The 27,284-nt window shown below is 43.5% G+C and overlaps 1 protein-coding gene and 1 long non-coding RNA gene across 3 annotated transcripts; both read left to right on the forward strand.

Moving 5' to 3' along the window:
- Positions 1–634: 634 nt before the first annotated feature.
- HSD11B1 (hydroxysteroid 11-beta dehydrogenase 1) lies at positions 635–17,681 on the forward strand. Of its 2 annotated transcripts, XM_036343430.1 has the most exons (6): positions 641–849; positions 1,596–1,726; positions 3,495–3,606; positions 3,761–3,946; positions 15,530–15,673; positions 17,069–17,681. In XM_036343430.1, the coding sequence occupies exons 1-6, from the start codon at positions 762–764 to the stop codon at positions 17,284–17,286; spliced, it is 879 nt and encodes a 292-aa protein (XP_036199323.1). In that variant the 5' UTR covers positions 641–761; the 3' UTR covers positions 17,287–17,681. The 2 variants fall into 2 exon arrangements, with proteins under 2 accessions (XP_036199324.1, XP_036199323.1); XM_036343431.1 differs by lacking the exon at positions 15,530–15,673 and having other exon boundaries at positions 635–849.
- A 24-nt stretch (positions 17,682–17,705) lies between these two features.
- LOC118673044 lies at positions 17,706–22,938 on the forward strand. The gene is made up of 2 exons (XR_004973282.1): positions 17,706–17,764; positions 19,162–22,938. It is a non-coding gene; the product is annotated as an uncharacterized LOC118673044 (long non-coding RNA).
- The last annotated feature ends 4,346 nt before the right edge of the window (positions 22,939–27,284 follow it).

Raw genomic sequence — 27,284 nt, forward strand, 5'->3', positions numbered from 1 at the left:
GGATCAAGCCTGCAACTGAGGTAGTGCCCTGGACCGGAATCAAGCCCAGGACCCTTCAAGTCCATGGGCCAATGCTCTATCCACTGAGCCAAATCGGCTAGAGCTTTCCTGCGAGTCTTGCCTTCTGGGTTCTGGCTGGCTTGCATTCCCTTTTGATGTTGTAATACATGGTCACTGAACTTGTGTGAGGTTTATCGGGCTTGTTTATTTTCCAAGAACATATTTTGCACATATTTTCTTAAGAAGCTTATTTTTCTGTATTGGGCTATTATTTTTAATAGCTTCTGACTAGGAGGTGGGACTGAGAGTGAGATTTGACTTGAACTTGGCTCTCTTGGCTATTACTCACATTTCCCCGGAAGCCGCACACATATAAACATGCTCCGAAATGGGGGTTTGCCATGCACTTTTGTAAGGTCGTCGATTGCTAGTGTAAATGGTGTTCAGAAGAAGATGCTGGGAATCCAGTCCTGTACAGTCATGAACTGGGCGATCTGTAAGTCTCTTCTTGCTCAATGCATTGGAATAAATATTGTTCATTGTGAAATCTACCATGCAAGCTGCCAAGATAAGTGCGATCTCACCCATAGCCAATCGTGCTGCTCTTACAGGGAAATTGGCTAGCACTGTCTGAGACTACTCCAGCCTCCCCGGCCCTGATGTCACAATTCAGAGGCTGCTGCCTGCCTGGAAGGCTGTAAAAAGTTGTGTAGATTCTCTCTGTGTGTCCTACAGGGCTCCTCGTGCCAGATCCCTGTCCGATGGCTTGTATGAAAAACTATCTCCTACCCATTCTGGGGATCTTCTTGGCCTACTACTACTATTCCGCGGATGAGGAATTCAAACCAGGTAAGTACCAGTGTGTCTAATTTTGAAGAGATAGATAAAAAGAAAAAATGGGTAGCTGCAGTGCTGGAGGATCATGATGATTTCCTGACCTCCAAAGTTGTAGAACGACAAGGGACCCTGAGGTAGGAGAGGAATTCTGTGTCCTCCAGCCACAGGGGATGGGTCACAGGAGTGTGGGGAAGGGAACTCACATAGCCAAGAGCAAATGGTCTGTGTGGCACTTGGCCCCCTTAATGAAAAGCAATTTCAGATCCCCTACAAAAATAAGAGTAACTCCAAAATTCACAGCTCAGCCAGATATTTGAGCTCCATGGAAAGACTGATAAGTTGGAGGCAAGAAAGTAGTCTGGAGTTGATGACTAACTAGAAGTGAGGGGAAATCCCTGGGCTCTCTGTTTTGATTACTTTTTGCATTTTTTTTTCAATTGAGCAAAACTGGCTGAGTCCAGAAACACCCGGAACACTAGTGTTCCAGCTGAAACTTCTGTCCACGGAGGGTTGTTTTGTCTTGTTGTTGATTTTTAGGAGAAACAGTAGGTAGATTTGGTTCTGAGCAACCAAGCCAAACCACCATTTCAGAGCATATTTATGAAAGACTTGAACTTTCCTCCACTGGTGTATGCAAATAAGCTGATCTGGATGCATAACCGTGAGGCATTGAGATAAGGCTGCCCATGTCCAAAGCAGGAGGAGGAATGTTGCTGCCAAGTTGGGTTTACTCCTCACTTCCTTTTGGGGTTTCCCAGAGATGCTCCAAGGAAAGAAAGTGATTGTCACAGGGGCCAGCAAGGGGATTGGAAAAGAGATGGCCTATCATCTGGCGAAGATGGGAGCCCACGTGATGGTGACAGCGAGGTCAGAAGAAGCTCTAAAGAAGGTGAGGGTGCCCTGGCTGGTTTGGCTCAATGGATAGAGTGTCGGCCTGTGGACTGAGGGGTCCCGGGTTCGATTCAGGCCAAGGGCACATGTCTGGGTTGCGGGCTCTATCCCCATGGGGGGTGTGCAGGAGGCAGCCAATCAATGATTCTCTCTCATCATTGATGTTTCTCCCCTTCTCATTTCCTCTCTAAAATCAATCAAATATATTTTTTTAAAAAAAGAAGGTGAGGGTTCTGTGCCCACAAACACATACATGCTTACATGCGCAGATGTATTCTTATATATACTTACATATACATGCCAACACAAGGAGACTGGCACATCCATACACAGATGCATACACACACATGCGCAGGCACACACACATACAGGCTCAAACACCCACCATAATATAAAAATACGCATTTCAGTGTTCATTCCCATAATATATATAGAGAGAGACACAAAGGTCTTCGGTTATATAGACTCATAGACATGCCTCTGTACACGCAGTTATACACAAAGTCACAGATATGTAAATATGTACTCAGGTATCAAAATTCCAGTATCTACACATGAATTAATATTCTTGTACCCATGCAAACTTTCACACACATGCCCTCTTTGCCCTCTTATATGCTCAGACTCACAAACCCAAGGATATAAAACATTCACAAACCTAGGGCTACCCACATGGAAACTAGGATCGTTCAAAAACATATATTCACAGAGACTCACATACACAAATCATGGACTTGAACCCAAGCACAGTGATGACTTACCCATTTACACCCTACCTGAAATACTTCCAGAAAAGTATTTCATAACGAGGACAAAGATTATGTCGGGTTGCATTTAGCAACACACACACACACACACACACACACACACACACACGTTCACTAAATTCACGTTCATGCACATAAATCCAATAACATTTCTTATCAAACCAGTGCTGTGAACAACTTCTCATCTAAATCCCCATTACCTCAGAGACTGTCCCCAAAGGTCTGTAGCCAATACTGTAACAGTAGGAATTGTACCCCAGCCCGCCATTCTTTTGACATTGTGTCTGTAAAGCTGACTCTGACTAAGACGTAGCTTATAGATAAACAGCATGTTTGTATGAGAATCCTAGGAACTAACTTCAGAAGATATAGACTCCAGCCTTCAGTCATCCCGGTTCCAGGAGATTTGCTAACCTTCAACCATAGAACCAAGATGACAAGAAAAAAGCGAGATGACCCCATCACTTGACCAGTTTTAAGATCCTTATCAGAATAGACTGTGCTGGACTGCACATAGAGGACTCTTCAACCCCTTGCCCTTGATTTCTTTGTTATGCTTTGCCTCTCCCTCCTTATAAAAATCTCTGCTTGGCCCGCCAGATGGCTGGCTCAGTAGTTGAGCATTGACCTATGAACCAGGAGGTCATGGTTTGATTCCTGGTCAGGGCATATGCCTGGGTTGTGGGCCCGATTTCTAGTGGGACATGTGTAGAGGCAGCCGATCGATGATTCTCTCTCATCATTGATGTTTCTATCTCTCCCTCAGTCTTCCTCTCTGAAATCAATAAAGATATATTTTTTTAAAAACACCTCTGCCTGTACTGAGATGATGGGCTTTATGACAAGAGTCCCCCATCTCCTCAGGTGACCAGCACTTGAATAACATCTCTTTCCTTTTTCACCAGCATCATGTGTCATGAGTTTGGTTTTTGTGTTGGCAAGCTGTCAAACTTAGAATCTGGTTACAATACTAAAACCAAGGTCACTGCGTCCCTGCAGATAGTATCCAACTGCTTGAAGTATGGAGCAGCCTCAGCACACTACATTGCTGGCACCATGGAGGACATGACCTTCGCAGAGCAATTTATTGCCAAAGCTGGAAAGATCTTGGGTGAGGCTGCTTCTCTTCTCTCCTCCTCTGGACTTCCTCTATCGTCTTTGCTCCTTGGGCCTTGGCTCAGGGAGCGTAGGAAAGGGAGACGGGGAGGGGGAAAGAAAAGGTATCCACCCCAGATAGTTTCTCTCAACACAGTCATTCCTTGCAGGAGGACTAGACATGCTCATTCTCAATCACATCACCAGCGCTACCATGGAACCATTTGCTGGTGATATCCACTTAGTGCGCAGAAGCATGGAGGTCAACTACATCAGTTATGTGGTCATGAGTATGGCTGCCCTACCCATGCTGAAGCAGAGCAACGGAAGCATTGTCGTTGTCTCCTCCATGGCTGGTGAGTGGGGCAGGGGCCGCTGTAGAAGGTCGGAGCAGGAGATGTGCCAGGGAGGATGTTGGGGGCTTTGTAGTAAACAATTTTTTTTTTACCAGTTTTCATGCACAGAAATAACACAATCTAAACTGGAAGTTGAAATGCTCACAGTGATATTAAGCAAAAGCCAACTGTCAATTTTCCCATATGCGAGGGCAGGCAGATATGTAAATAAGAGACGTGGACATGCATATTCAATGAGGAGCGCGCATGCTGAGTAAGAGCGATGCCATGGAGAACAACAGGGGCAATCCAAAATGAGGGATCATTCCAGGTAAATGGCCTACAAGTTTCCTGGAAGGAACGGAGAAAGACCAGCAGTTCAGAGTGCCTACCAGAAGCCTGATGGCTTACGGTCTACAAATGGAAGTCCAATGGGACATTGAGAAACTGCTAGAGTTACAGCCTATCATACTAAGAGAGAGGCCTGGTCACAATGAGTAAAAAGGACTTTGCTTCTTTCGTCTACAAGAGATGTAGGTAGGTGAGGTTAGTTGAAGCAAAGGTAGAACTGAAAAGTGAAATATTTTAACAACATATGGTTGCCTAATCAGTGGGTTAAGCTAAGGCAAAATGAAATAAACAGAAACAAACACACCATATTATTCACAGACCTGCCTGTAGTGGCGTATACTCCAAATCAGAACTTGCTACACTAAACGTCCAATCTAAACAACCCACGGGGTAGGGAGAGAGTGAGTACAGAGGAAGAGAACCCTGTGTGGTCAAGAGAAGTCCCTGATGTCCTGGATGGTGGCAGCATCAGAAGTTGTCACCAGTAAAAAGCATTTCATCACAGGTCCCAGAGAAAAATTTTTGGTTGGTTGTTTTGATTTGTTGATTAGTCAGTTAGAAGGATATGGCTGGAAGGTGCGAACACCAGCATCAACATCAGCCATCTCAATTTCATTCCTGGCAATGTGAAACCAACAACCTTTGGAAGTTCTTAGGCACTGCTCAAATGTTAGTTACTGCTGTGACTAAAAATGCCATTGGTGTTGTAAAGAGTTCTACTTCCTGGGCGGGAGAGGCCTGCATGGTGGTGGGATAAAAGGGCAATGTGTCTGCACTACCCACCAAACAGTGATTGATACGCATTCCTGCACCTCCAGGGCAGCACAGACGCCCCATCCTCCCCAGTCACAGCATCCCTCTGGGCTGAAAGGAAGGGAGAGCTTCCAGATGCATACTGAGTGGGAAGAGTGCTGGGCACATCCCCAGTTCACCCTAGGGCAGTGATGGAGAACCTTTTGAGCTCGGCGTGTCAGCATTTTGAAAAACCCTAACTTAACTCTGGTGCCGTGTCACATATAGAAATTTTTTGATATTTGCAACCATAGTAAAACAAAGACTTATATTTTTGATATTTATTTTATATATTTAAATGCCATTTAACAAAGAAAAATCAATCAAAAAAATGAGTTCGTGTGTCACCTCTGATACGCGTGTCACCTCTGACACGTGTGTCATAGGTTCGCCATCACTGCCCTAGGGCACTGGCCAAAACCCTCACATCAGTCCTGGTATAGGTGGCTTTAAGGATTTCAGTTGATTAAGTAATACACTTACTGATGCAAAGACATGCATCCTCTCTGACTGGAAATTTTAACTTTCTATAACATATATACGGTGTGACTGTTCCCAAAAGGAACAAAAATTACTGTAGAAGTCCAAGGGCGTGGTGAAATTTTGATAACCTCTGCTTCCACACCTTCTACACCTACTAACTATCACTTTGTAATTCTGTGAAATCTTGGATGGAAATATAGTTGGACTACTATCCTTCAAGTCTATCGGTTCTATAGCCAAAAGAATTCAGCCTGTTTGCTTAAAGCATGTCTTTGAACTGCCAAAGTACTGACAACTTTGCTTTCTCTCCCTAACTGAAGAATGTCTCTGTTCTATGCTATATTCTTTTAAATAGTCAACATCAATGTTCATTAATCCTTCCTCCTTAAAATCTGAATTCCACAAACATGGGGTGCTAAGTCTCAAAATGAGGTCAGCCAAGGAGTATTGGACTGGGTTTTTAATCATTCCTTCCAGGGGCTAGATTAAGTTGTTTATGGAATTATAGTGATAAGCAATCATTTTTGTCCCCAATGCATGTCTAGGCATTGCATAACATTGAAATCTTATCCCTGATGAACATGAATTCTAAAACAAAATATTAGTAAACCAGACCCAGCAGTATGTTAAAAAGATCATACTCCATGATCAAGTGGGCTTTATTCTAGGTATGCAAGATTGATGTAATACCTGCAAATCAATAAGCATGATACATCACATAAACAAATTGAAAGATAAAAATCACATGATCAGATCAATAGATGCTGAAAAAGCATTTGATAAAATCCAGCACCCATCTATGATTAAAAACAAAACAAAACAAAACAAAACAAAAAACCTCTCAACAAAATAAGAATAGAGGGAACATATCTCAGCATAATAAAAGCCATATATGGCAAACCTACAGCCAACATCATATTCATTGGGCAAAAACTACAAGCGTTTCCCTTAAGATCAGGACCAAGACAAGGATGTCTGCTTTCACCACTCTTATTTAACATAGTACTGGAAGTCCTAGCCACAGAAATCAGACAAGAAGAAGAAATAAAAGGCATCCAAATTGGAAAGAAAGAGGTAAAATTGTCATTATTTGAAGAAACTGTATATAAAGTAACTTAAAGATTCCACACACACACCCACAAAAAAAACTTTTAAAACTGGTAAATAAATTCAGTAAAACTGCAGGATACAAAATAAAACCCAAAAAGCAGTTGCATTTTTATACACCAATAATGCACTATCAGAAAGGAAACTAAGAAAAAAATCCCATTTATAATTACATCAAAAAATAAATAAAATAAGATACCTTGGAATAAATTTAACCAAGAATAAAAATTGTAAGACACTGGAAAAAGAAACTGAAGAAAATACAAATAAGTTGGAGCGTATATATTGTTCATGAATAGGAAGAGTCAACATCATTAAAATGTCTGTACTACCCAAAGCAATCTACAGATTTGATGCAATTCTTATCAAGATACCAATGGTGCATTTCAAAGAACTAGAACAAATATTCCAAAAATTTATGTGGAACTACAAAAGGCCTCAAATGCCACAGCAATCTTGAGAAAGAAGAACAAAGTAGGAGGAATCACACTACCTGATATCAAACTATACTACAAGGCCATAGTAATCAAAACAGCATGATCCCGGCATAAAAACAAACATATAGATAAAGAAATAGAATAAAGAGCCTGGAAAGAAACCCATACTGTTCTGGTCAATTAATACTTGACAAAAGAGGCAAAAACATACAATGGGGTAAAGATAGTGTTTTCAGTAAGTGGTATTGGGGAAATTAGAGAGAATTGTGCAAAAAAAATGAAACTAGACCACAAGGATAAACTCAAAATGAATTAAATCCTTAAATGTCAAACTAAAAAGCTTTTGCACAGCAAAAGAAACCATCAACAAAATGAAAAGACAACCCACTGAATGGGAGAACATATTTGCCAATGAGAGGTTAATATCCAAAATTTATAAAGGACTGATATAGCTCAACACCAAAAACACAATCCAGTTAAAAAAAAAAAAAAAAAAAAGGACCTGAATAGACACTTCTTCAAAGAAGACATACAAATGGCTAACAGACATATGAAAAGATGTTCAACATCACTAATCATCAAAGAAATGCCAATTAAAACCACAATAAGATATCACCTCACATCTGTCCAAATGGCTACCATCAATAAATTAACAACAAATGTTGGTGAGGATGTGGAAAAAAATGGAATCCTCAGCACTGTTGTTGGGAATGCAGATTGGTGCAGCCACTGTGGAAAACAGTATGGAGTTTCCTCCAAAAATTAAAAATGGAACAATCACACTCCTGGGAATATATCTGAAGAAACCTGAAACACTAATCCAGAAGAATGCATGCATCCCTATGTTCATTGCCCTGTTATTTCCAATCGCCAAGATTTGGAAGCGGCCCAAGTGCCCATCCGTAGATGAGTGGATAAAAAAGCTGTGATACACTTACATAATGGAATGCTACTTGGCCATAGAAAAAGAAGGAAATGTTACCCTTTGCGACTTCATGGATGGACTTGGAGAACATTATACTAAGTGAAATAAGCCATTCAGAGAAAGGTAAGTACCATATGATTTCACTCATATGTGGAATCTAATGAACAAAATAAGCTACCAAAATAGAAATAGACTCATGGATAGAAAACAGACTGTCAGCTGTCAGAGGGGAGTGGGGTTGGGGAGCTGCGTGAAAAGGGGAAGGGATTAAGCAAAGAAAAAAAAACTCCCCCTGACTGGTTTGGCTCAGTGGATAGAGCATCGGCCTGCGGACTGAAGGGTCCCAGGTTCGATTCCGGTCAGGGGCATGTACCTTGGTTGCAGGCACATCCCCAGTGTGGGGTGTGCAGGAGGCAGCTGATCGGTGTTTCTCTCTCATCGATGTTTCTAACTCTCTATCCCTCTCCCTTCTTCTCTGTAAAAAATCAATAAAATATATTTAAAAGAAAAAAATCTCAAAGACATAGGCAATAGTATGGTGAGTGCCAGAGGGCAAGGGGTTTGGGGAAGGTAACAGAGTAAAGATTGATGGAAGGAGACTTGAGTTGGTGTGGTGAATACATAATACAATATACAGATGATGAATTGTACACCTGAAACCTATATAATTTTATTAACCAATGTCAACCCATTAAATTCAATAAAAAAAGTTTTAACTAGAAGGCAGGCCACCCCACATGTGTATCCTACACATTACATACACACCCCAGACCCAGTCTCTCTGACATCCAAGGTCCATCGTGAAAACAAAACCCCTTCTATCAGATGCAGGGGACAGTGGGGTAGGTGAAATAATGGAAAGAGAATGCCTACATGGTATTTGTGAAATAAACTGAGACAGAGATATTAATACTCCAATTTGATGGGGGGGGGGATCACTGGATTGGGCAGAGAACATTTGGAAACATCTGGAAAAGTTTTATCTGCCATTAGCCGAGTGGGTCTTCATGACATAGGTTCCATTTTAGAAAAGTAAAGGTCATTCCATTGTCATGCCCTTTAGCTCCATGAACTTCATAACTGCAGCACATCACATCAATTACACACTAGATTTGCTGGGTGGAATGATGGGAATGTTTTTAAGGCTAGTGTTGGCAACAATTGACAATTTTACAGGTAAAAGGTGTTTAGTACAGTTGTCCTTCAGTATCAGTAATGGATTGGTCCCAGGACACCACCACCATCACCCCAGGGTGCTCAAGGCCGTTCTGTCAAATGGCATAGTATTTGCATATAACCAGTGCACATTCCTCTGTATACTTCTGTGAAAAGAGATGACCGGAGTCATCTTGTACTCTGACTCTGTCTTGGTGGACAACTAAATTGCATCAACCTTGCTGACTTGCAAAAAAACACAAGTTTTTTGCTGAGGAAGAAACTTTCTGTGTACCATATAGCTGTGCTTTCTAAGAACTGTGCAAAAAATGTTTCTTTCCCAGTAATGGAAAAGAAGCCAATCACTTCCAAAAGATAAATTTCCCTTTGATCATAATCCTTGGTAAACAGCTAATGTAACCGAAATGTTAATCCCCAGGCAGGACACTTTTCTGGTTGCTTCCAGAATCTGTGTTTCTGAATTTGAATTCAAAAGCCCAAATAAGGGTTTTTCTTGCCTGGAAGCCTTACCTTTTTCTCTCAGTCAACACTCTAAATCATCTTTAGATTAGATATAATACCTAATACAATGTAAATGCTATAAATAGTTGTTATACTGTCTTGTTTAGGGAATGATGACAAGAAAATATCTGTACATGTTCAGTACAGATGTAGATCTAACTATATGTACACGACCCCAACATAACATTTTTTTTCAAATATTTTTGATCTGCTGATGGTTGAACCTATCAATGTGGAACCCGCAGGTATGGAAGAAAGACTGTATTTATAATTTATTTTCTTAATATATTTTCATTGATTTCAGAGAGGAAGGGAGAGGGAGAGAGAGATAGAAACATCAATGATGAGAGAGAATCATTGATCAGCTGCCTCCTGCATGCCCCCAACTGGGGATCGAGCCCACAACCCAGGCATGTGCCCTTGAGTGGAATCAAACCTGGGACCCTTCAGTCTGCAGGCCAACACTCTATCCACTGAGCTAAACAAACTAGGGCTGTATTTATCATTTAAATTTGTTCACTTGTGAGATGGCATGTGAGGTCCCTGTTCTCTTGAGAGCAGTAGAATTCTATTTTTTGGTTATCATCATATCCTTATTTTCTATAACAGCACTTTGCAGATATTAGATATTTAATGAAAGTTGAGTAATTGGTGGATGAATTTCATTGTCATGTGTTTACAGGCAATTTATAATTTGTTCTGTAAATGGTTTTTACATGGCCTTGCCCATTGAGATATTAGCAACACTCTTATAACAGCAAATATAGCAAATTGATTTCCTATGCAGTTTCTTATTGCAAACGTTCACAGAGGCATAGCATTAAAAAAAAAAAACAAACACCTAAATATGAAGTTAAGAAAATGAAAAGTGAATTTGATGTGGCGTGGACATATAGTGTCAGAAGTTGAGCTTGGCCCAAGGAGGATTCCTGTTGAGATCAGTATTGATTTCAATGAGAAGTCCACTTAAGGTGCACAAGATGAGGAATGGCCAGGAAGAGAGCAGAACTCTACATCAGAGAACTCTATTCTTTTTTTTTTTTTTAATATATTTTATTGATTTTTACAGAGAGGAAGGGAGAGAGATAGTCAGAAACATCGATGAGAGAGAAACATCGATCAGCCGCCTCCCGCACATCCCCCACTGGGGATGCGCCCGCAACCCAGGCACATGCCCCCGACCGGAATCGAACCCGGGACCCCTCAGTCCGAAGGCCGATGCCCCATCCACTGAGCCAAACCGGTTTCGGCCAGAGAACTCTATTCTACAGATGAACTTGCACAAGTGCTCCCCAAATATATCCGTTCATTTACTCACAAAATATGTGTGGAGGGCCCACTCGGAGCCAGGCCCTGTGCCAGATGCTGGGCTATGGCAGCCAGCAAAAGAGGCCAGGTGAGGGCAGGTGCTCGCCCGCACGAAACCTACATTCCAGCGTCAGCGATTGCTACGGCATTGTTTACAGGAATAAAACACACACTGGGAACAACCAAAGTGCCTGTGATAGAGGACTGGATAAAGAAGATGTGTTGCATCTACACAATGGAATACTACTCAGCCAGAAGAAAGGAGAAAATAGCGTCATTCACAACAACATGGATGGACCTTGAGAACATGATGCTAAGTGAAATAAGTCAGACAGCAAAAGCTAAGAACCATATGGTTTCACTCATATGTGGGATATAAAACTGAAACTTATGAACACAAACAGCAGTGTGGCAGCTGCCAGCAGGAAGGGTGTAGGGAGAAGAGAGTCCTAATATGGGGGTGACAGGAGAAGATTTGACTTTGGGTGGAGGGTACATGGTGCTATATACAGATTTTGTAACTTAGAAATCCACACATGAAACCTATATGTTCATGGTGACCAATGTCACCCCAATAAAATTTAATTTAAAAAACAACACTGAAAGCAACCTGAATATCCACCACTAGCAACAAATTCTTCAATTGTAGTGAAATACTATGTAAATTTGTACACATACTCACTATAAACATCCTATGTTCAAAGGAAAAATAATTTAGAGAACAGTATATATAGTATGAGCCCAGCTTTTATCATACACTTCAGAACTGCTTACTGTACCATGAGCGTGGTGTAAATTTTGTTAGAATAAAAAGGAAAGTAAGGAAGAGGTCTCAACCTGGTAGCAAACACAAAATAGTTCTCCTCTGACTTCAGGAGGACAGAACTGGTCTCAACTTCCCAAGTAAACAAACAAGTTCAAATGACTAAACCAACTAAACTACCAAACTACTAAATACCATGGTGGGGGTGGGCTGTGGTTTTTTGTTGTTTAATTTGGTTTGTTGGTCTGCCTACAAAATTGTTTAAAACTTTGTTAATTCCACAAAGTAGGTGTGAGAGAGGCACTCTCATATACTGTTGGTGGAAAGGGGTATGGTTCTTGTATTCATTTTAACTGGTTTTCACAATTGATTTTTTAAAAATCTAGTATCAATAGCCTTAACAAGTGTTCCTATCATTTCACCCAGCAAATATAATGCAGTCACAAATATAAATACTAATATATATGAGCACTTATGGCAGGATATTTTTCAACATGGCTATGAACCTATAAGCAAAGTTACCAATGTTGCAGTTAGCTGACATATGCCTGAAAGTCAGAATCCAAATAATATCTGGCATACTTGATTTTACTATAGAAGTTATAAATTATTTAGTGCTTTTCCATGAAGATGTCTGTCTCAGGAACTCCCATGTAATACATACATGTAATAAATCCTTTATTTCTGGCATTATAAAATCACTCTTGCCCTGTAGTCTCTAAGTAAATGTTGAGCAACATTTAATGAATATTATTTTGAAGGGGTCCCAAATCACTGGCCCATAACTGGGCACACATCTGACTCAGTCCATCCTTGGAGAGACAGCTGGCCTTATATGGAGAAGTCACCAGGAAATAAGGCTACCTCAGGACGTCCCAGAGAGAGGGTGGTTATGCAATACCTGACCCTCATTCTTCTATTAGCCTCTGCTTCATTTGGTGCATAGTTCAGCCCGGCTGCCACATCCCTTTCTCAACATAACAACTCTCAATATGCTTTTGACTTCTGCCTCATTGCCAACTCTCTTGGTCTCTCAATCTCCCAACTCCCAATTTCTTCCAGAGGAGAGGTGTCTAGCTGGCTCAGCTGAATTGTATAAGTCAATCCCATAAGTCATTCAACCGAGAGAGGGACAATTATTGACACAGGTCTAATCAGCAAGGCCACGGGAGGGCAGGGTTAGGCTACAAGCAAGAGAAGGCAGAGGTAGACATGTCTGAGCCCCCTCTATATCCTTTGGATAATCATCCTTAAATATTGCTCTGTTGGCTCAGGTTGTCAAACTTGAGCAGAATGAAATAGCTTTGTGTCGGGGAGCAGCTATGGCAGCCTGACTTGGAATGTCAAGACCGAAGTGAAATAAGGAGGGCGTCCAAACAAGGGGCAGCAATGGTAGTTTGGTTTATACCAGGCACCTGGTTCACACCAGATCAAGGAGGGTGCCATGCAGCACCTGGCATGGGATGTCAATAATAGAGGCAACAAGGGCCTCTGCAATGGAGACTGCAATGGGGCAGCTCAACATGGAGTAAAGAGGGCATCCCTGTGTCCTGGCATCGGGTTCAGTGCCCAGTGGGGATGAGGAGGATGTCCACACAGAGGGCAAAGGTACAACTGATGAATAATCACATACTGGGGGCATTAATCAAATGAATAATATACGTTGAGGATCAGGTTCTCACTGTCAGTGTTACAAGTATGAAAAGGAAGAAAATTAGAATGAACCCTGTGATCCTGCCAAAAAATGCATAGCCTGAATCCAATCATGAGGAAACAACAGAAAATAATCAAAATTGAGGGACATTCATCGGCAGGATGCTGGTAAACGTTTAACAACTACCTCTCCAAAAGGCAACAATCAAATAATTTTATGTGTAGCATTTCCATATATAAGAATCTCGTGATGGCCATTTCAACATGACCTCAGCCTGCCTGCAAAATTCAATGAAATGGAGCAATCAGCTCTCGTGATCCAGCAGGAGCCAGCTCCAGCGTATCACCGTGTACAGAATTATTGGCAGTACTCAACAGTGTCAAGGTCATGAAAGTTAAGGAAATACTGGATAATGATCCAGCTTAAAGGTAGCGCAGGAGTGATGACAACTAAATGCAACATATAAGCCTCAATTGGATCTTTATCTCTAAAGGATATTACGAGGACACGTGCAAAACTTGAATGGAGTCTGTGGACTAGATACATCAGTGTTAATGTAGAAGGCTAAATGGTGGCCCTCAAAAGACATGTCTACATCCTAACTTCCTGAACCTGTGCACGTGAATCACTCCTCCACAATTCAGGTGCCAGTGCCCATTGCACAGGGAAAGCCAAAACATTGAGACACTAGTGTTTCTTTGATTTGGACAAAGCAAGAGGACAGGAGAGCAAGATTTCTCAAATCCATCTCTCTCAAGAAGCAAACAGAATGAGTGTTGATGCAGCTAGGGGATTTGGGAGGGGGTGTTTCAGGGAACTGAGAGAGAAGTCTGTGTTTCTTGAGGTATAGATGACGCTTATATGTATCAGACTCCTGGGCGTCAGCCACTGCTTACAGCTAACTTGAAGACATTCTTTCCCTCCACAAAACAAACTCATAAATTCTTGCCGAACCGGTTTGGCTCAGTGGATAGAGCGTCAGCCTGCAGACTGAAGGGTCCCAGGTTTGATTCCGGTCAAGGGCATGTACCTTGGTTGCGGGCATATCCCCAGTAGGGGGTATGCAGGAGGCAGCTGATCGATCTCTCTCATCGATGTTTCTAACTCTCTGTCCCTTCTTCTCTGTGAAAAATCAATAAAATATTTAAAAAAAGAAAATTCTCTTTATGACCCTGAAGGTATCTCCTCCTGCTTGACAAGGAGACACCCTATTAGCAGCTTCTGACTAACTTCATGAGAACAAAAGGAGTTGAGCAGAAGGAGTGGTTGACAGAAGAACAAAGGCCTAATTAAGAATTAAACTATTTAATTCTAGCTGCCAAAAATAGTAGAGGCATTAAAATCACTGATCTGCTGCCTCCTGCACAGCCCACATTGGGGAGCAAGCCCTGACTGGGAACACGAGCCATGACCTCCAGCTTCGTTGATCAATGCTCAACCACTGAGCCACACCCAGCCGGGCCGGAAGAGAGCTCTTGCCATACCCTTGGATCCCCAGATATCTTGGGTTGGAGGTAAAAAAGTTAGCAGCTGTGGGATTACATGGCTCTTTTTTTAGTCCCTCTTATGTACCAACCTTACTAAAATCTAACCAACCCATGTCTGCAACCCTGCTCGGATATTTGGATCAGCCCTAGGTTAGTCAGTAGCCCAGTGGTACCAGGTTGGGCATTCTGTGTTGCACACCATTAGAGTCAAATCCCAAGCTAAAACTCATGATTCAGGATGGAGTTGGATTGGTTCCCTAAAGAGATTTGATTGTATTTTTTTAAAGAGTTCTTTATATATTAAGGTTGGAAAAGAAATTTTTTTTCTTTTTATAAATTCAACACAGCATGATAATCTCTATAGGGAGTAGAGAGAAATTGTTTCTTTGTTACTAATGTTGTGGCCCCACCCCATAACAAAGAAACAATTTCCGGAGGAGGAGGCCCAGAAATCAGGATTTTAAAAAAAAGATTCCCAGGTGATTCTAATGTGCAGCCAAGGTTGAGAACCACTGCTTTAAAGGGTTAAGGGACACCATAGAAGTTAAAACACCTGCTACAGATAAAGCCAAAATCAGCTGAAATGACTCACCTCATTAACCTATTTATTTATTCTTTAGGGAAAATGGCTAGTCCACTTGTTGCTCCCTATTCTGCAAGCAAGTTTGCTCTCGATGGGTTTTTCTCCTCCATCAGGACGGAATTTTCAGTGACCAAGGTCAATGTGTCAATCACTCTCTGTATCCTCGGCCTCATAGACACAGGTAAGGCCAAGAGACTGGAATAAATGGCCTGCAGATGGATCGCCTGTCTTACCATTGTGGGTAGAGGGTGCTGAACTCCCCAATTCATGTGTCGTGACCTGAAAGCCAGTGAGAGCACTAAGTCCTCATTTAATGAAGTGCTCTTGTCACTAATGGAGCCTCTGACTACTCTTTGACCCCTTCTTTCCATTCTTACCCCCAAATATGCTGAGTGACACCACACACATCACTTGATCCTATTCTGAGCACCTTATATCCTCTTGGATTTGAAATGGCCATTACTTTCCTATATGAGACATATCAAATACAAGTTTGTTTTTCTTAATAACATCACTAGTAATAAGACATATCAAATATGAACCCTTTGATAAGATTCACTGAAAAAGACACAGCAGTGTGTTCATAGTATTCTTGCCAAAAATGCATCACCTCATTCCAATAAGAGAACAGTGGACCCATGAGAGACAAGGAAAGACTGAAGAACTATCACAGATTAGATGGGAAATAAGAAAAATTTAATAGTACGTGAAATCCTGGATAAGATCTTAGATCATAAAAAAAGGCATTAGTGAAAAAATAAGGCCTGTGGTTTAGTTAGTAATAGTGTTCCAATTATACCACACCTGTTCTTGATAATTGTGCAATGGTTATGTATGATATTATGATTAGGGGAAGCAGAGCAAACAAAGTAAGGGAATACTTTGCATAATTAGGGGAAGCAGGGCGATCAATGTACGGGAATACTTTGCATAATTTTTCTAAGTGTTCGTAAGCCCAAGTGCAAGTTTATCTAAAACATGTGGCAAATATGATAAGAAAACTTTATTTAAAGAGCAATTGATTACACTGAGTAGTAGTTACAGAACAAGAGAAAGACAGAGATGCACAGTGAAACAAGGAAGAGATAGAGAGAGAGAAGCTGTGCAAAAAGAACATGAAAAGCTGGAAGGTGAGAGAAGATAACAGAGATTCCTTCTAAGTGTAAGTGGATAATGTTGACAAGGGAGCAAAGGCCTGAATTCTTGTCCTCTTCCTTGGTGAGTCATCATGCAGCACTCTTTGTGACTTCTCTCTGTTCTGCTCGCCCACATTACTTCCTCACCCCCAATCAAAACGCCCATGAAGAACATGATTCAAATCTCTCAACTAATTAGCTCTAACTGCCCCCACAAATCTTCATCCAGGAAGACAGGGATTGTGTGAAGCCTCTCTTTGCCCAACAGACCCTAAGCCTACCCAGTCTTCTCCGTGTGTTCCTGATAGGGCCCATGGGCCTTTCAGAGTAAGCACTGGAAAACAGCCCCTATCAGCTAAGTTGTTAGGGTCAGCAGGCCTTTCAACGATGTAGGCTCTACTAGTCTTGGATAACCCCCCACTTCTCTTGTTATTTCACAGACTCAGCCATGAAGGCAGTGTCTGGGATACTCAACGCCGAGGCAGCTCCAAAGGAAGACTGTGCCCTGGAGATCATCAAAGGGGGAGCTCTACGCCAAGAGGAAGTGTATTATGGCAAAATAGGATGGACCAGTCTCCTGCTGAAAAATCCAGGGAGGAGGATCCTGGAATTCCTCAGCCTACGAAATTATAATATGGAAAAATTTATAAACAACTAGAAATGTCCTTAGGATAAGGGAGCTTGGGACTGTTCTGCCAGATGTTTATCTAAGCTCCATCCATGAAGGCATCTACCCAGAGAGATAAATGAGTCAGTCTCCCCAGAGAGTTGCAAGCCATGCCTCATGTCTCCCAGTTTGAAGGAGTTCGTCTAACACTTGCACAGTGAACATGTGATTATACCAAATGTCATGAAGCTGCATTATCTATGAGTTTTTTGTTGTTTGTTTGCGTGTTTGTTTGTTTTTGTTTTTGCTGAATCCTTCCCCCTTTTTCATTCAACCCTGCAGCCCCTCTCCCCTCTAATAGCTGTCAGTCTGTTGTCTGTCTATGAGTCTGTTTCTATTTTGTTTGTTAGTTTATTTTGTTCATTAGATTCCACATATGAGTGAAATCATATGGTACTTGTCTTTCTTTAACTGGCTTATTTCACTTATCATAATATTCTCTCTAGGCCCATCCATGCTGTTACAAAGGGTAAGATTTCCTTCTTTTCTATGGGAACCTGCAGTTGTGAAATTGTTAGTCACCATAGGTATAAAATTATAAGATAATTATATCAAATTTACCTCATCTAATCTAATAAAAGAGAAACATGCAAATTGACTGCACCTCCACTACGCCCCAAGCCATGCCCACCAGCCAATCAGAGCGACTATATGCAAATTAACCCAACCAAGATGGCAGCCACAGAGCTGGAGCAAGCAGGAGGCTTGGTTGCCCTGGCGATGGAGGAAGCCAAGCTTCCTACCTGCCCTGGCCAGCTGTGGCCTCTGCTCAAGGCAACAAAGCTTCAATTATAGAAGATAAATAAATCCCAGATACCTGCTTCCAGTCAGCCTCCACTGGGAGCTTGGGTGGCTGGGGGCCATGGCCAGCCTGCAAACAGCCATCAGCCACTCACCCAGGCTGGCCAGGCACCCCAACAGGACGCCCCCACCCTGAAGGGGCTGTGGCAAGCCTGCAAACAGCCATCAGCCACTCACCCAGACTGACCAGACACTCCAGCGGGGATCCCCACCTTGAAGGGGGTGTGACCAGTCTGAAAATGGCCTTCAGCCCCTCACCCAAGCTGGCCAGGCACCCAGCGGGACCCCCACCCATGCACCAGGCCTCTATCCTATATAATAAAAGGGTAATATGCAAATTGACCCTAACAGCAGAATGACTGGGAATGACTGGTCATTATGACACACACTGACCACCAGGGGGCAGACGCTCAATGCAGGAGCTGCGCCCTAGTGGTCAGTGCACTCCCACAGGGGGAGCTTTGCTCAGCCACAAACCAGGCCGACGGCTGCCAGTACAGCAGTGGTGGTGGGAGCCTCTCCTGCCTCCTCAGCAGTGCTAAGGATGTCCAACTGCAGCTTAGGTCTGCTCCCTGCTGGCAAGTGTACATCCCCCGAGGGCTCCCGGGCTGCCAGCGGGATGTCTGATTGCCAGCTTAGGCCCAATTCCCCAGGGAGCGGGCCTAAGCCAGCAGGTGGTCATCCCCTGAGTTGTCCCAGACTGCAAGAGGGCCCAGGCTGGGCTGAGGGACCAACCCCCTGCTCCCTGAGTGCACAAATTTTTGTGCACCAGGCCTCTAGTATATAATAATGGTCTGATGCTTAGTATAATAAATTGTAATAGAGGTCACATAAACTTTCCAAATCATAACTGGTAGCTGTAACTTTCGTCCATTCAGTATGGTGCCTTTAAAACCATAACCTATACAAGTAAAAGTTATCAGTGTTCATTTCTTATTTTATGGTTTGAATGTTTTCGTTGTTTTTGAGTTGAAGAAATCACCCTACTCTTCATTTAATTGACGTAATGTCTTCACTAGTATGTATATTTCAGATTCTTTTTCTTCTTTGTTATTGCTCCTCTAGGAAGGAGGACGCCTGGGTCTGAATCACTAAGGAAAACCCCAGAGCGGAGGTCTCTAGAAACGGGAGCCACACAGCCTGTGCTCACCTGTTGCACTCAGAATGCATAAAGCGTCGATGCTTTACATGTGAATGCTCAACTGTTTCCTACCTGCCCTGGCCAGCTGTGGCCTCTGCTCAAGGCAACAAAGCTTCAATTATAGAAGATAAATAAATCCCAGATACCTGCTTCCAGTCAGCCTCCACTGGGAGCTTGGGTGGCTGGGGGCCATGGCCAGCCTGCAAACAGCCATCAGCCACTCACCCAGGCTGGCCAGGCACCCCAACAGGACGCCCCCACTGTTTTTTAGACATTTGGAGAGAAGGAGTTGGAGTTCAAGTCCTGCCATTCACACATTTAATCATTCCTTCGGTCAACAAATACTTATCCAACGCTTGCCAGGTATCACCTGAATATAACCAAATAGCAAACAAGACTTCAGTTACATTAACAACTCAACAAAACCTTAGTTAGTCAGGCCCCAAACTTGGAAGAGATCATGTTAATAGAGTTTAATAACAAAGGGATTATTTACAAAAAGTGTGGGCAAGACCAAAGGGCAATCACAAGAGATAACGTGTCTATCAGGGCCAGTTGCGGCTGTTTTCAAGCCTGGGCCCGCCCCGGTAGGGACAAGAGGAGAGAACTGTTATGAAAGCCCAGAGATAAAAAGAACTGTTTGGAGAGTGCCGTGTGGCAGGAGCTATGCCATTCAGTTAAGGAATGCAACCAGCCCACTAAGGATCTTGAAGGAGGAACCTGGAGGAATAAATGCCCCAGGCTCGCTCTCATCACTCTCTGATTTCTTGCTGATATTTCCTATTAACTGAACAGAGGTGCAAGGGAGCAGATGGATATAAACTAAACAGGTCAGCTTTCCCCATGCACAGAGCAGGGTGGAAAAGGATGGAGAGTGTTCTGGAGGGACAGGCTGTATATCCAGCATGAACTCAATGCTCCCAAACATAGTGCTTCCATGGTTAGGGCTTCCAGGGCACAAAAAATTAGGTCTGGGAACTGAAATCATCGAGGGCTCCCGGTTAACCGTCTTCATTAGCATGACATTACAATTCATTGTCTTTATAAGCACGACTTTACTACTCCAAGCAACTTTTGTCCAGAAAGATAAATGTTGCAAATCCATTCTAAATCCTCAACTTTTCAACAGACAACATAAAATGACCGTTAACCTTTCACGAGTCTTTGGAACCCTCGCTTCACTATGCTCACCAATCCCAAACCACTGCATCATGATCCTTACCCAATCCTAACCAAGCCACCACACTGAATACCCACCTGAAACTAGATCCAATACTCATCAATTCCCCAACTTTGCTCTCCCTATTCTTTTTTAAAAATATATATTTTTATTTTTATTGATTTCAGTGAGGAAGGGAGAGGGAGGGAGAGATAGAAACATCAGTGATGACAGAGAATCATTGATCGGCTGCCTCCTGCATGCCCCACACCAGGCATTGAGCCCCCAACCTGAGCATGTGCCCTGACCAGGGATGGAACTGTGACCTCATGGCTCATAGATCAATGTTCAACCACTAAGCCACGCTGGCCAGCATTTCTTTGTGGATCCCAAAAGCAATTCCACTCTTACTGAGTGAGCACTGTTGCATGTTCCTAATATTTCGGAGGTAAGAACGAAGATTGAATTTACATTCATTCAGTGTGCGTCATCTAACTCCAAAGACCTCCCTTGGCCATGTCTCTTTGAAAGTGCTTCCTCCTGGCTCCACCGCCAATATGACTCTGACCCCCAGGGAATTTAGCTCCTATTGGCCTTCCTCTCCCCTCATTCATCATGGATTCTGATTCTAACTTGAAGCCATCCAGCAATTTTTTAAGAAAACAAAGATATTCTCTTAATGCAAGAACCTGTTAGGAAAACAAAAAAAAATTTCTAAATATTACATTCGTGGTTAGGGCTAACCCTAACCAAAAAATTAAAAACCTTAATGTCTACCCATGGGACATCAATGTTATGAAATCACTATAGAGTGATAGAAAGGGATGAGGTGGATTTCTATGTACTCACAGGCAAGGATCTTCATGACATATTGTTAAGTATATAAAACAAGGTGCTTACAAATATGTATACTATAATCCATTTTTTGTTAAAATAGTATACACATACATGCCTTTCCCTTACATGTGTGTTCAGTATAAATCAGCAGCTCCCTGATTCTGCTCACTCGTCACTCATTGGACTGCATGGGGGAAGTAAGAAAAGCTATGAAACAATATTGATGTTGTTATAAATGAAACCTCTGATCTTTCCAAGGATGTGTTGGTGTATGTTGTTCTCCAGAAAAAGAGAAGGAAAGGGGAGAAGCCCTAATGTGTGAATTTGCTATGCCCATGATGTAAACACTCTCACCACGGTTGATTTCAAGCCACCAGTTGACATCACCCAGTGTTTATGAGAAGAGATATGCACCAGCAGCTCTCTCAAACCTGCTCAGCCGGCTCCAGCAGCACCACCCTGACTTTCTCTTTCCACATTCTTAACATAAGTAGTTGTTCTTAAAGGCCCAGCACAATGCCTCTCTCCTCCAAGGACTTGAAAGTAGCAGAACAGCTTATGTCTACCACTGCCAGGGAAAGAGGGGGAACAAGGGCTCCCAAAGAGGAGATATTCGCATTCTTCAACTCTCAAGGTGTCCACGTATTGCATGAAGTCAACAACCTTAACTAAAGGGTCAGCGAGTTGACCTTCATGTTTGCTAGCACTGCACTCCTTTGGGAGCAACCGAAAAACCCACTGTCAGGGGCTGAAGCAAGTAGACATTTCTTTTCCTCCCGTCACAAAACGTCTGCAAAGGACAGACCAGGGCCTTATGGAGCCGGCTCCTTCTGTCTTTCCACTCAGCTATCCATCCTGTTCCTGGCCACTGTGTGGTCACAGGACATCTGCTCAGCATCATGCTGTGTTTCAGGCAAGAAAAACAGGAATATGAAGGGCGAAAGATGCACGTGGGCATGCCAGATGAGTCTGACCCAGAGGAAGAGCCCACCGGGAGGCCTTCTCCAGGACTTCAGCTCATATCCCATGGGCTAGACACATATCGTGTGGTCACCTCTCCCTTTAAGGGAGGTTGAGAAATGGAGCACATTCCCACCCCCCAAAAACGGGGTTCTGTTAGGCCACCAGAAGTATTTGTCACAAACATAAGTCACAACAGAAATAAAGACATGGAGAACAAGGACACAAGTCCTAAAATGTCAGGCTCCTAACCATGGTGACAGGAGCCACTCCACCGACCACCTGCAAGGTCCTAATTTGGCGCGCGCGTGCACACACACACACACACACACACACACACGCAGAAGAACATCCTAGGCTTCTCATCTCTCCCAATGTCCCTCTAAGAAACCCTGATCCCATCTCCTCAGGAAAGAATGCATGATCGGCCCTAGAGACCAGGCAGCAGGGAGCCCTGAGGTGGCCCAGGGCACAGTCATCCCAAATATTGGCAAGCCCCCTCTCAAGAACAATTAGGTTCCACCTCACCACTCAGCCTGTCCACACAGGCTGGGCCTTCCTCCTTGGCTAGACAGCTCTGAGCCAGCATCTCAAACCCAACGCTTCGGAGATTCTCCAGAGCAGTGGTCTCTAAAACCTCTGCTCACACACTTCCTCATTAAAAAATGGTTAGCCATTGGGAGCGGTCAATGGGGGGAAAGGAGACATGTAATACATTCAACAATAAAGTATTTTAAAAAATAAAGAGATTCGCCATTTGTGTTTCTAATCGATGATTAGTTACTATTTATATAATACATGCATGTAATATTTACTAACATAAAACATATGCAAAAATAGAAATCTTAAAAAGACAAGATAAAAAATAAATAGAAATTTTTTAAAAAAATAAATAGAAATTCTAATAGTTTCTCCCCATACCCCAGTGGTTCCTCTGATGTGTCCCCTCTGGAGACCATGGCTCTAAAGTTGTGTTAGAGAAAGAAGTCAGAATATGTTATGCTACTAACTAGTTCTTTGGGACCTAAGCTACTAACTAGTTCTTTGGGAACTAAGCTACTAACTAGTTCTTTGGGAACTAAGCTATAAGCCATCTCAGGGGGAGCTCCCATTCCCTGGCTCAGAGTATTACATGTCCCCCTTCTGGCACTGCCTGGCATCCAGGGAATTTACCAAGAACCTCATTCTTCTTCATTAGTGCCCAGCCCAGAGCATTGGGACACATATGCTAATCAAGTCACAGAAGCAGCCCTTAATTTCTCAAACTAACTTGCAGTATCAAGGAAAAGAAAAACACATCGGCCCCCTGATACAGTGCTCATGATGCCTCACAGTGCGCCCAACTTCTCCTCAGTGTCCACATCTCAGCACCCCTAGACCTCCATCCCACGTGAGAGTCACCAGTTCATGGGGAATGGCAAGGAAAGGCAGGAGACCCCTTTATGCTAAACCCTCCCTCCTCTCAGCAATCCTTAACCAAAGTTCTCTAGTTCTTAGACTTACAAGTTGTCTTGTTAGAAGGTGTCTGAATTCTCTCCTTTTTAAAGGGGGAGAGAGGGGTGGGAACAGGGCAGATGTGAAGGGATAAGGCAGATGAGAAAAGAGAGAATTTTCAAAAAGGCACAACAGGACTTAGAACTCCCAGTTCCCGGGGGGGGGGGGGGGGGGGGTGGGGTGGGGAGGTGGTGACCAGGAGAAGCACCTCTGCACAGATCCAGAATACGCGGTGTGAGGACATGGACCTGGAGCAACAGTTCATGTCCCCGGCGGGGGGAGGGGGGGGGGGCGGATGATGGATTTTGAAAAAAACAAACAGAAAAGCGCCAGGTCAAAACCCATTGGGTTGGAGAGGCTTTGGAGATGGGAAGACAGGAAACAGAAGCCAGAGGGGAGGGCACATTGGCCTGTTGCCTGACCTGGAACCAGAGAGTGGAAACTGAGGGACGGATCAAAAAACCCAAAACCCACACTCATGAGACCTGAGGCCTGAAGGACCCAGAAAACCAGAGTGTTGACGTGTCTGTCTGTGCTCTGCTTGGCTCACCTGGGACTGTTGGGTTGGTGGGCCTCCCTGCTACTGCCCTTGGACAGTCCTGTGGCGCCCTGGACTCCAGGTAACAGTGGACGAAGAGCTATGCCACCCCAGGGCCAAAGAGCAAGGCTGTTCAAAGGACAGGCTTTCTTTTCACAGGCCTCCTTTTTGCCGTTAGAGGCAGCATCGCCACCTGGTGGCTGATGGTGGCGCGTGCCTCACTGCACCACAATTTCTTTCCCTAAGAAATTGTGCCCACACTCTTTCTGCTCTAGGGCTACCGCCAGCTCTTCACAGCCTGCCTCCTTCTGAGTCACCGCCTAGGGCGGACAAACAGACCTAGTGGGGGCGGGGCAGGACTCAGGCATCTGGGAGGGCCACCTGGTAGCAGCCAAAGACACCATTGGCTTTGAGGTACGGGGAGCTGGAGCTGTTCAAGAGCGACAGCTAGTGGTCACCCTCAAAAGCAAGGTGCTCTGAGCCTCCCAGGGCAAGAAAGTTCAAGGTATGGGGAAATCAGGACAGATTCTTGGCTGTGAGTGGACACCGGCCCACATCCAAAGCCATTCTTGGCTAAAATGGTAGTAGAAAACCCAAGCTCTTTAAAATGATGTGCAAAGACCCAGGCTACCTCCCCAGCCACATCTCGGGCCACGTGCCCTGCTCTCGGTTCCTGAGGACAGAATGGCTGGTACTCTGCTGTTCCCACCATGCCTTCACCCAGCCACCTCTTCTACCGAGACAGCTCTCCACTCTCCTGATTATCCGCTGAATCCTGCTCACCCTTTAAGATTCAACTCCACCATTACCTCCTCCAGGAAGTTTCTTGCCTTCACCAGCTGGGATGGGTGCTTTCCCATGGCATTCAGGCCTCTGCCACTTCCTATTTGTCTATCACTTGAGTTCACTACACTCTAAATTTACTGAGCACAGATTTGGTCATGTATAAAGTGCTTGATTAATGTTTGAGGAATAAAGGATTCATAGACCCTAATACTAGGAAAGGCTTTGCAGCGGTTCTCAACCTGTGGGTCACAACCCCTTTGGGGTTGAATGACCCTTTCACAGGGGTCGCCTAAGACCATCCTGCATATCAGATATTTACATTACGATTCATAACAGTAGCAACATTACAGTTATGAAGTAGCCACGAAAATAATTTTATGGTTGGGTCACAACATGAGGAAGTGTATGTTAAGAGCCAGAAGATTGAGAACCACTGCTTTAGAGAAAACAAACCCACAGTGACAAAACAACTTTGCATTTCAAGGGAGAGGTGTAGATGGATCTAAAAGTCATTTCCCTAGATTCCAGCCTTTTGAGCTTCTCGCCAGGCTACCTTGTTTTTGCCTCTCTGCTAACATCCAGCAGCACTAAGCCCCCAGGCTGTTCCAGCAATGCCCTAAACCAGCCGTGGGCAAACTACGGCCTGCGGGCCCGTTTGAAATGAATAAAACTAAAATAAAAAAAAAAGACCGTACCCTCTTATGTAATGATGTTTACTTTGAATTTATATTAGTTCACACAAACACTCCATCCATGCTTTTGTTCCGGCCCTCTGGTCCAGTTTAAGAACCCATTGTGGCCCTCGAGTCAAAAAGTTTGCCCACCCCTGTCCTAAACCCTAGCTCTATTCCTTCCTGCCCACTTCCTGCAAAACCTTCTCATCAGAACTAAACTGCTTCTCCCGGCCGGCGTGGCTCAATGGTTGAGCATCTACCTATGAACCAGGAGGTCACAGTTTGTATCCCAGTCAGGGCACATGCAAGGGTTGCGGGCTCAACCCCAAGTGGGGGGTGGGGGGTGCAGGAGACAGCTGATCAATGAATGTCTATCATCACTGATGTTTCTATCTCTCTCTGCCTCTCCCTTCCTCTATGAAATCAATAAAAAAAAATATTTTTAAAAAAAGAACTAAACTGCTTCTTCACAGAACTGCTCCAGCATATCCACTTCTGGGATTTTATCCTAAATATATTTAAAGAAAAATGTAATTTTTTTAATTTAAAAATGATTTTAGTGGCATCATATCACAATTTTCATAAAAATTTAAAAAAGGAAGTAAAGGAAAACCTGAATGCTTTCTGACCCATTTCTCCATCAACCTACTTTCACTGTTCGGCTGCAAAGCCCTTAAAGTGCTCTTTGCTGGCAGCCGTGGAATATGCCAGCGCTTTGTTGAGATCAGTTTGGGGTCCATTTTACTGCATCGATTTAAATAGTCTCTGTTATGGATAACGGGTTTGCTGAGTATAAAGGAGATTGAACGGTTAGGGCAGAAATATGTAAAATGTACAGAAAAGGCTCGGGAGGATGTTTTCAGTTTGGAATGGGGGGCCGCCTGGCAAAGTATTGGGATGGCTGAGCCAAGGCTGTGGGGAAAGTGACAGTTCAACCAGGGAGCCAAATCGCCGGTTGCAGAAAGAGGATGACACCGTTAACTAACCCAGTTTTCCCAGAGAGCAAACACCTCTGGAATTAGAGTGCTAATGTGAGTACAGTTACTGCTTTTGAGGCCTCCGCATTCTTGGAGTAAGACAAAGGTAATGAGTGGTTCTGCCTGCTGAGGCTATGGTGAGAAAACATTATATAAATGAAGTAAAGTAAGTGGAAGCACATATTAATGAATAGAATCTTAATTTTTTAAATATATTTTATTGATTTTTTTTACAGAGAGGAAGGGAGAGGGATAGAGAGTTAGAAACATTGATTAGCGAGAAACATCGATCAGCTGCCTCCTGCACACCCCCTGCTGGGGATATGCCCGCAGCCAAGGTGCATGCCCTTGACCGGAATCGAACCTGGGACCCCTCAGTCCACAGGCCGACGCTCTATCCACTGAGCCAAACCGGTCAGGGCACTTTTTTCTTTTTTAAAAAATGATATCTTTATTGTTGAAAGTATTACATATGTCCCCTTTTTTCCCCATTGATCCCTTCTAGCCCCACAATCCCTCTGCCCCAGGCCTTCATCACCCTATTGTCTGTGTCCATGAATTATGCGTATATGCATACAAGTTCTCTGGTTGATATCTTCCCACCTTTCTACCCTCCCTCGCC

Source organism: Myotis myotis, unplaced genomic scaffold, assembly GCF_014108235.1.
Source record: "Myotis myotis isolate mMyoMyo1 unplaced genomic scaffold, mMyoMyo1.p scaffold_m19_p_18, whole genome shotgun sequence".
In the NCBI taxonomy this organism is placed as follows: Eukaryota; Metazoa; Chordata; class Mammalia; order Chiroptera; family Vespertilionidae; genus Myotis; species Myotis myotis.

Excerpts from the sequence above, each read along its gene's own strand:
- HSD11B1 (XM_036343430.1), top strand. The coding sequence starts at position 762 with ATGGCTTGTATGAAAAACTATCTCCTACCCATTCTGGGGATCTTCTTG. Across the intron at positions 850-1,595 it reads GGATGAGGAATTCAAACCAG|AGATGCTCCAAGGAAAGAAA; the intron begins GTAAGTACCAGT and ends GGGGTTTCCCAG. Across the intron at positions 3,947-15,529 it reads CGTTGTCTCCTCCATGGCTG|GGAAAATGGCTAGTCCACTT; the intron begins GTGAGTGGGGCA and ends TTTATTCTTTAG.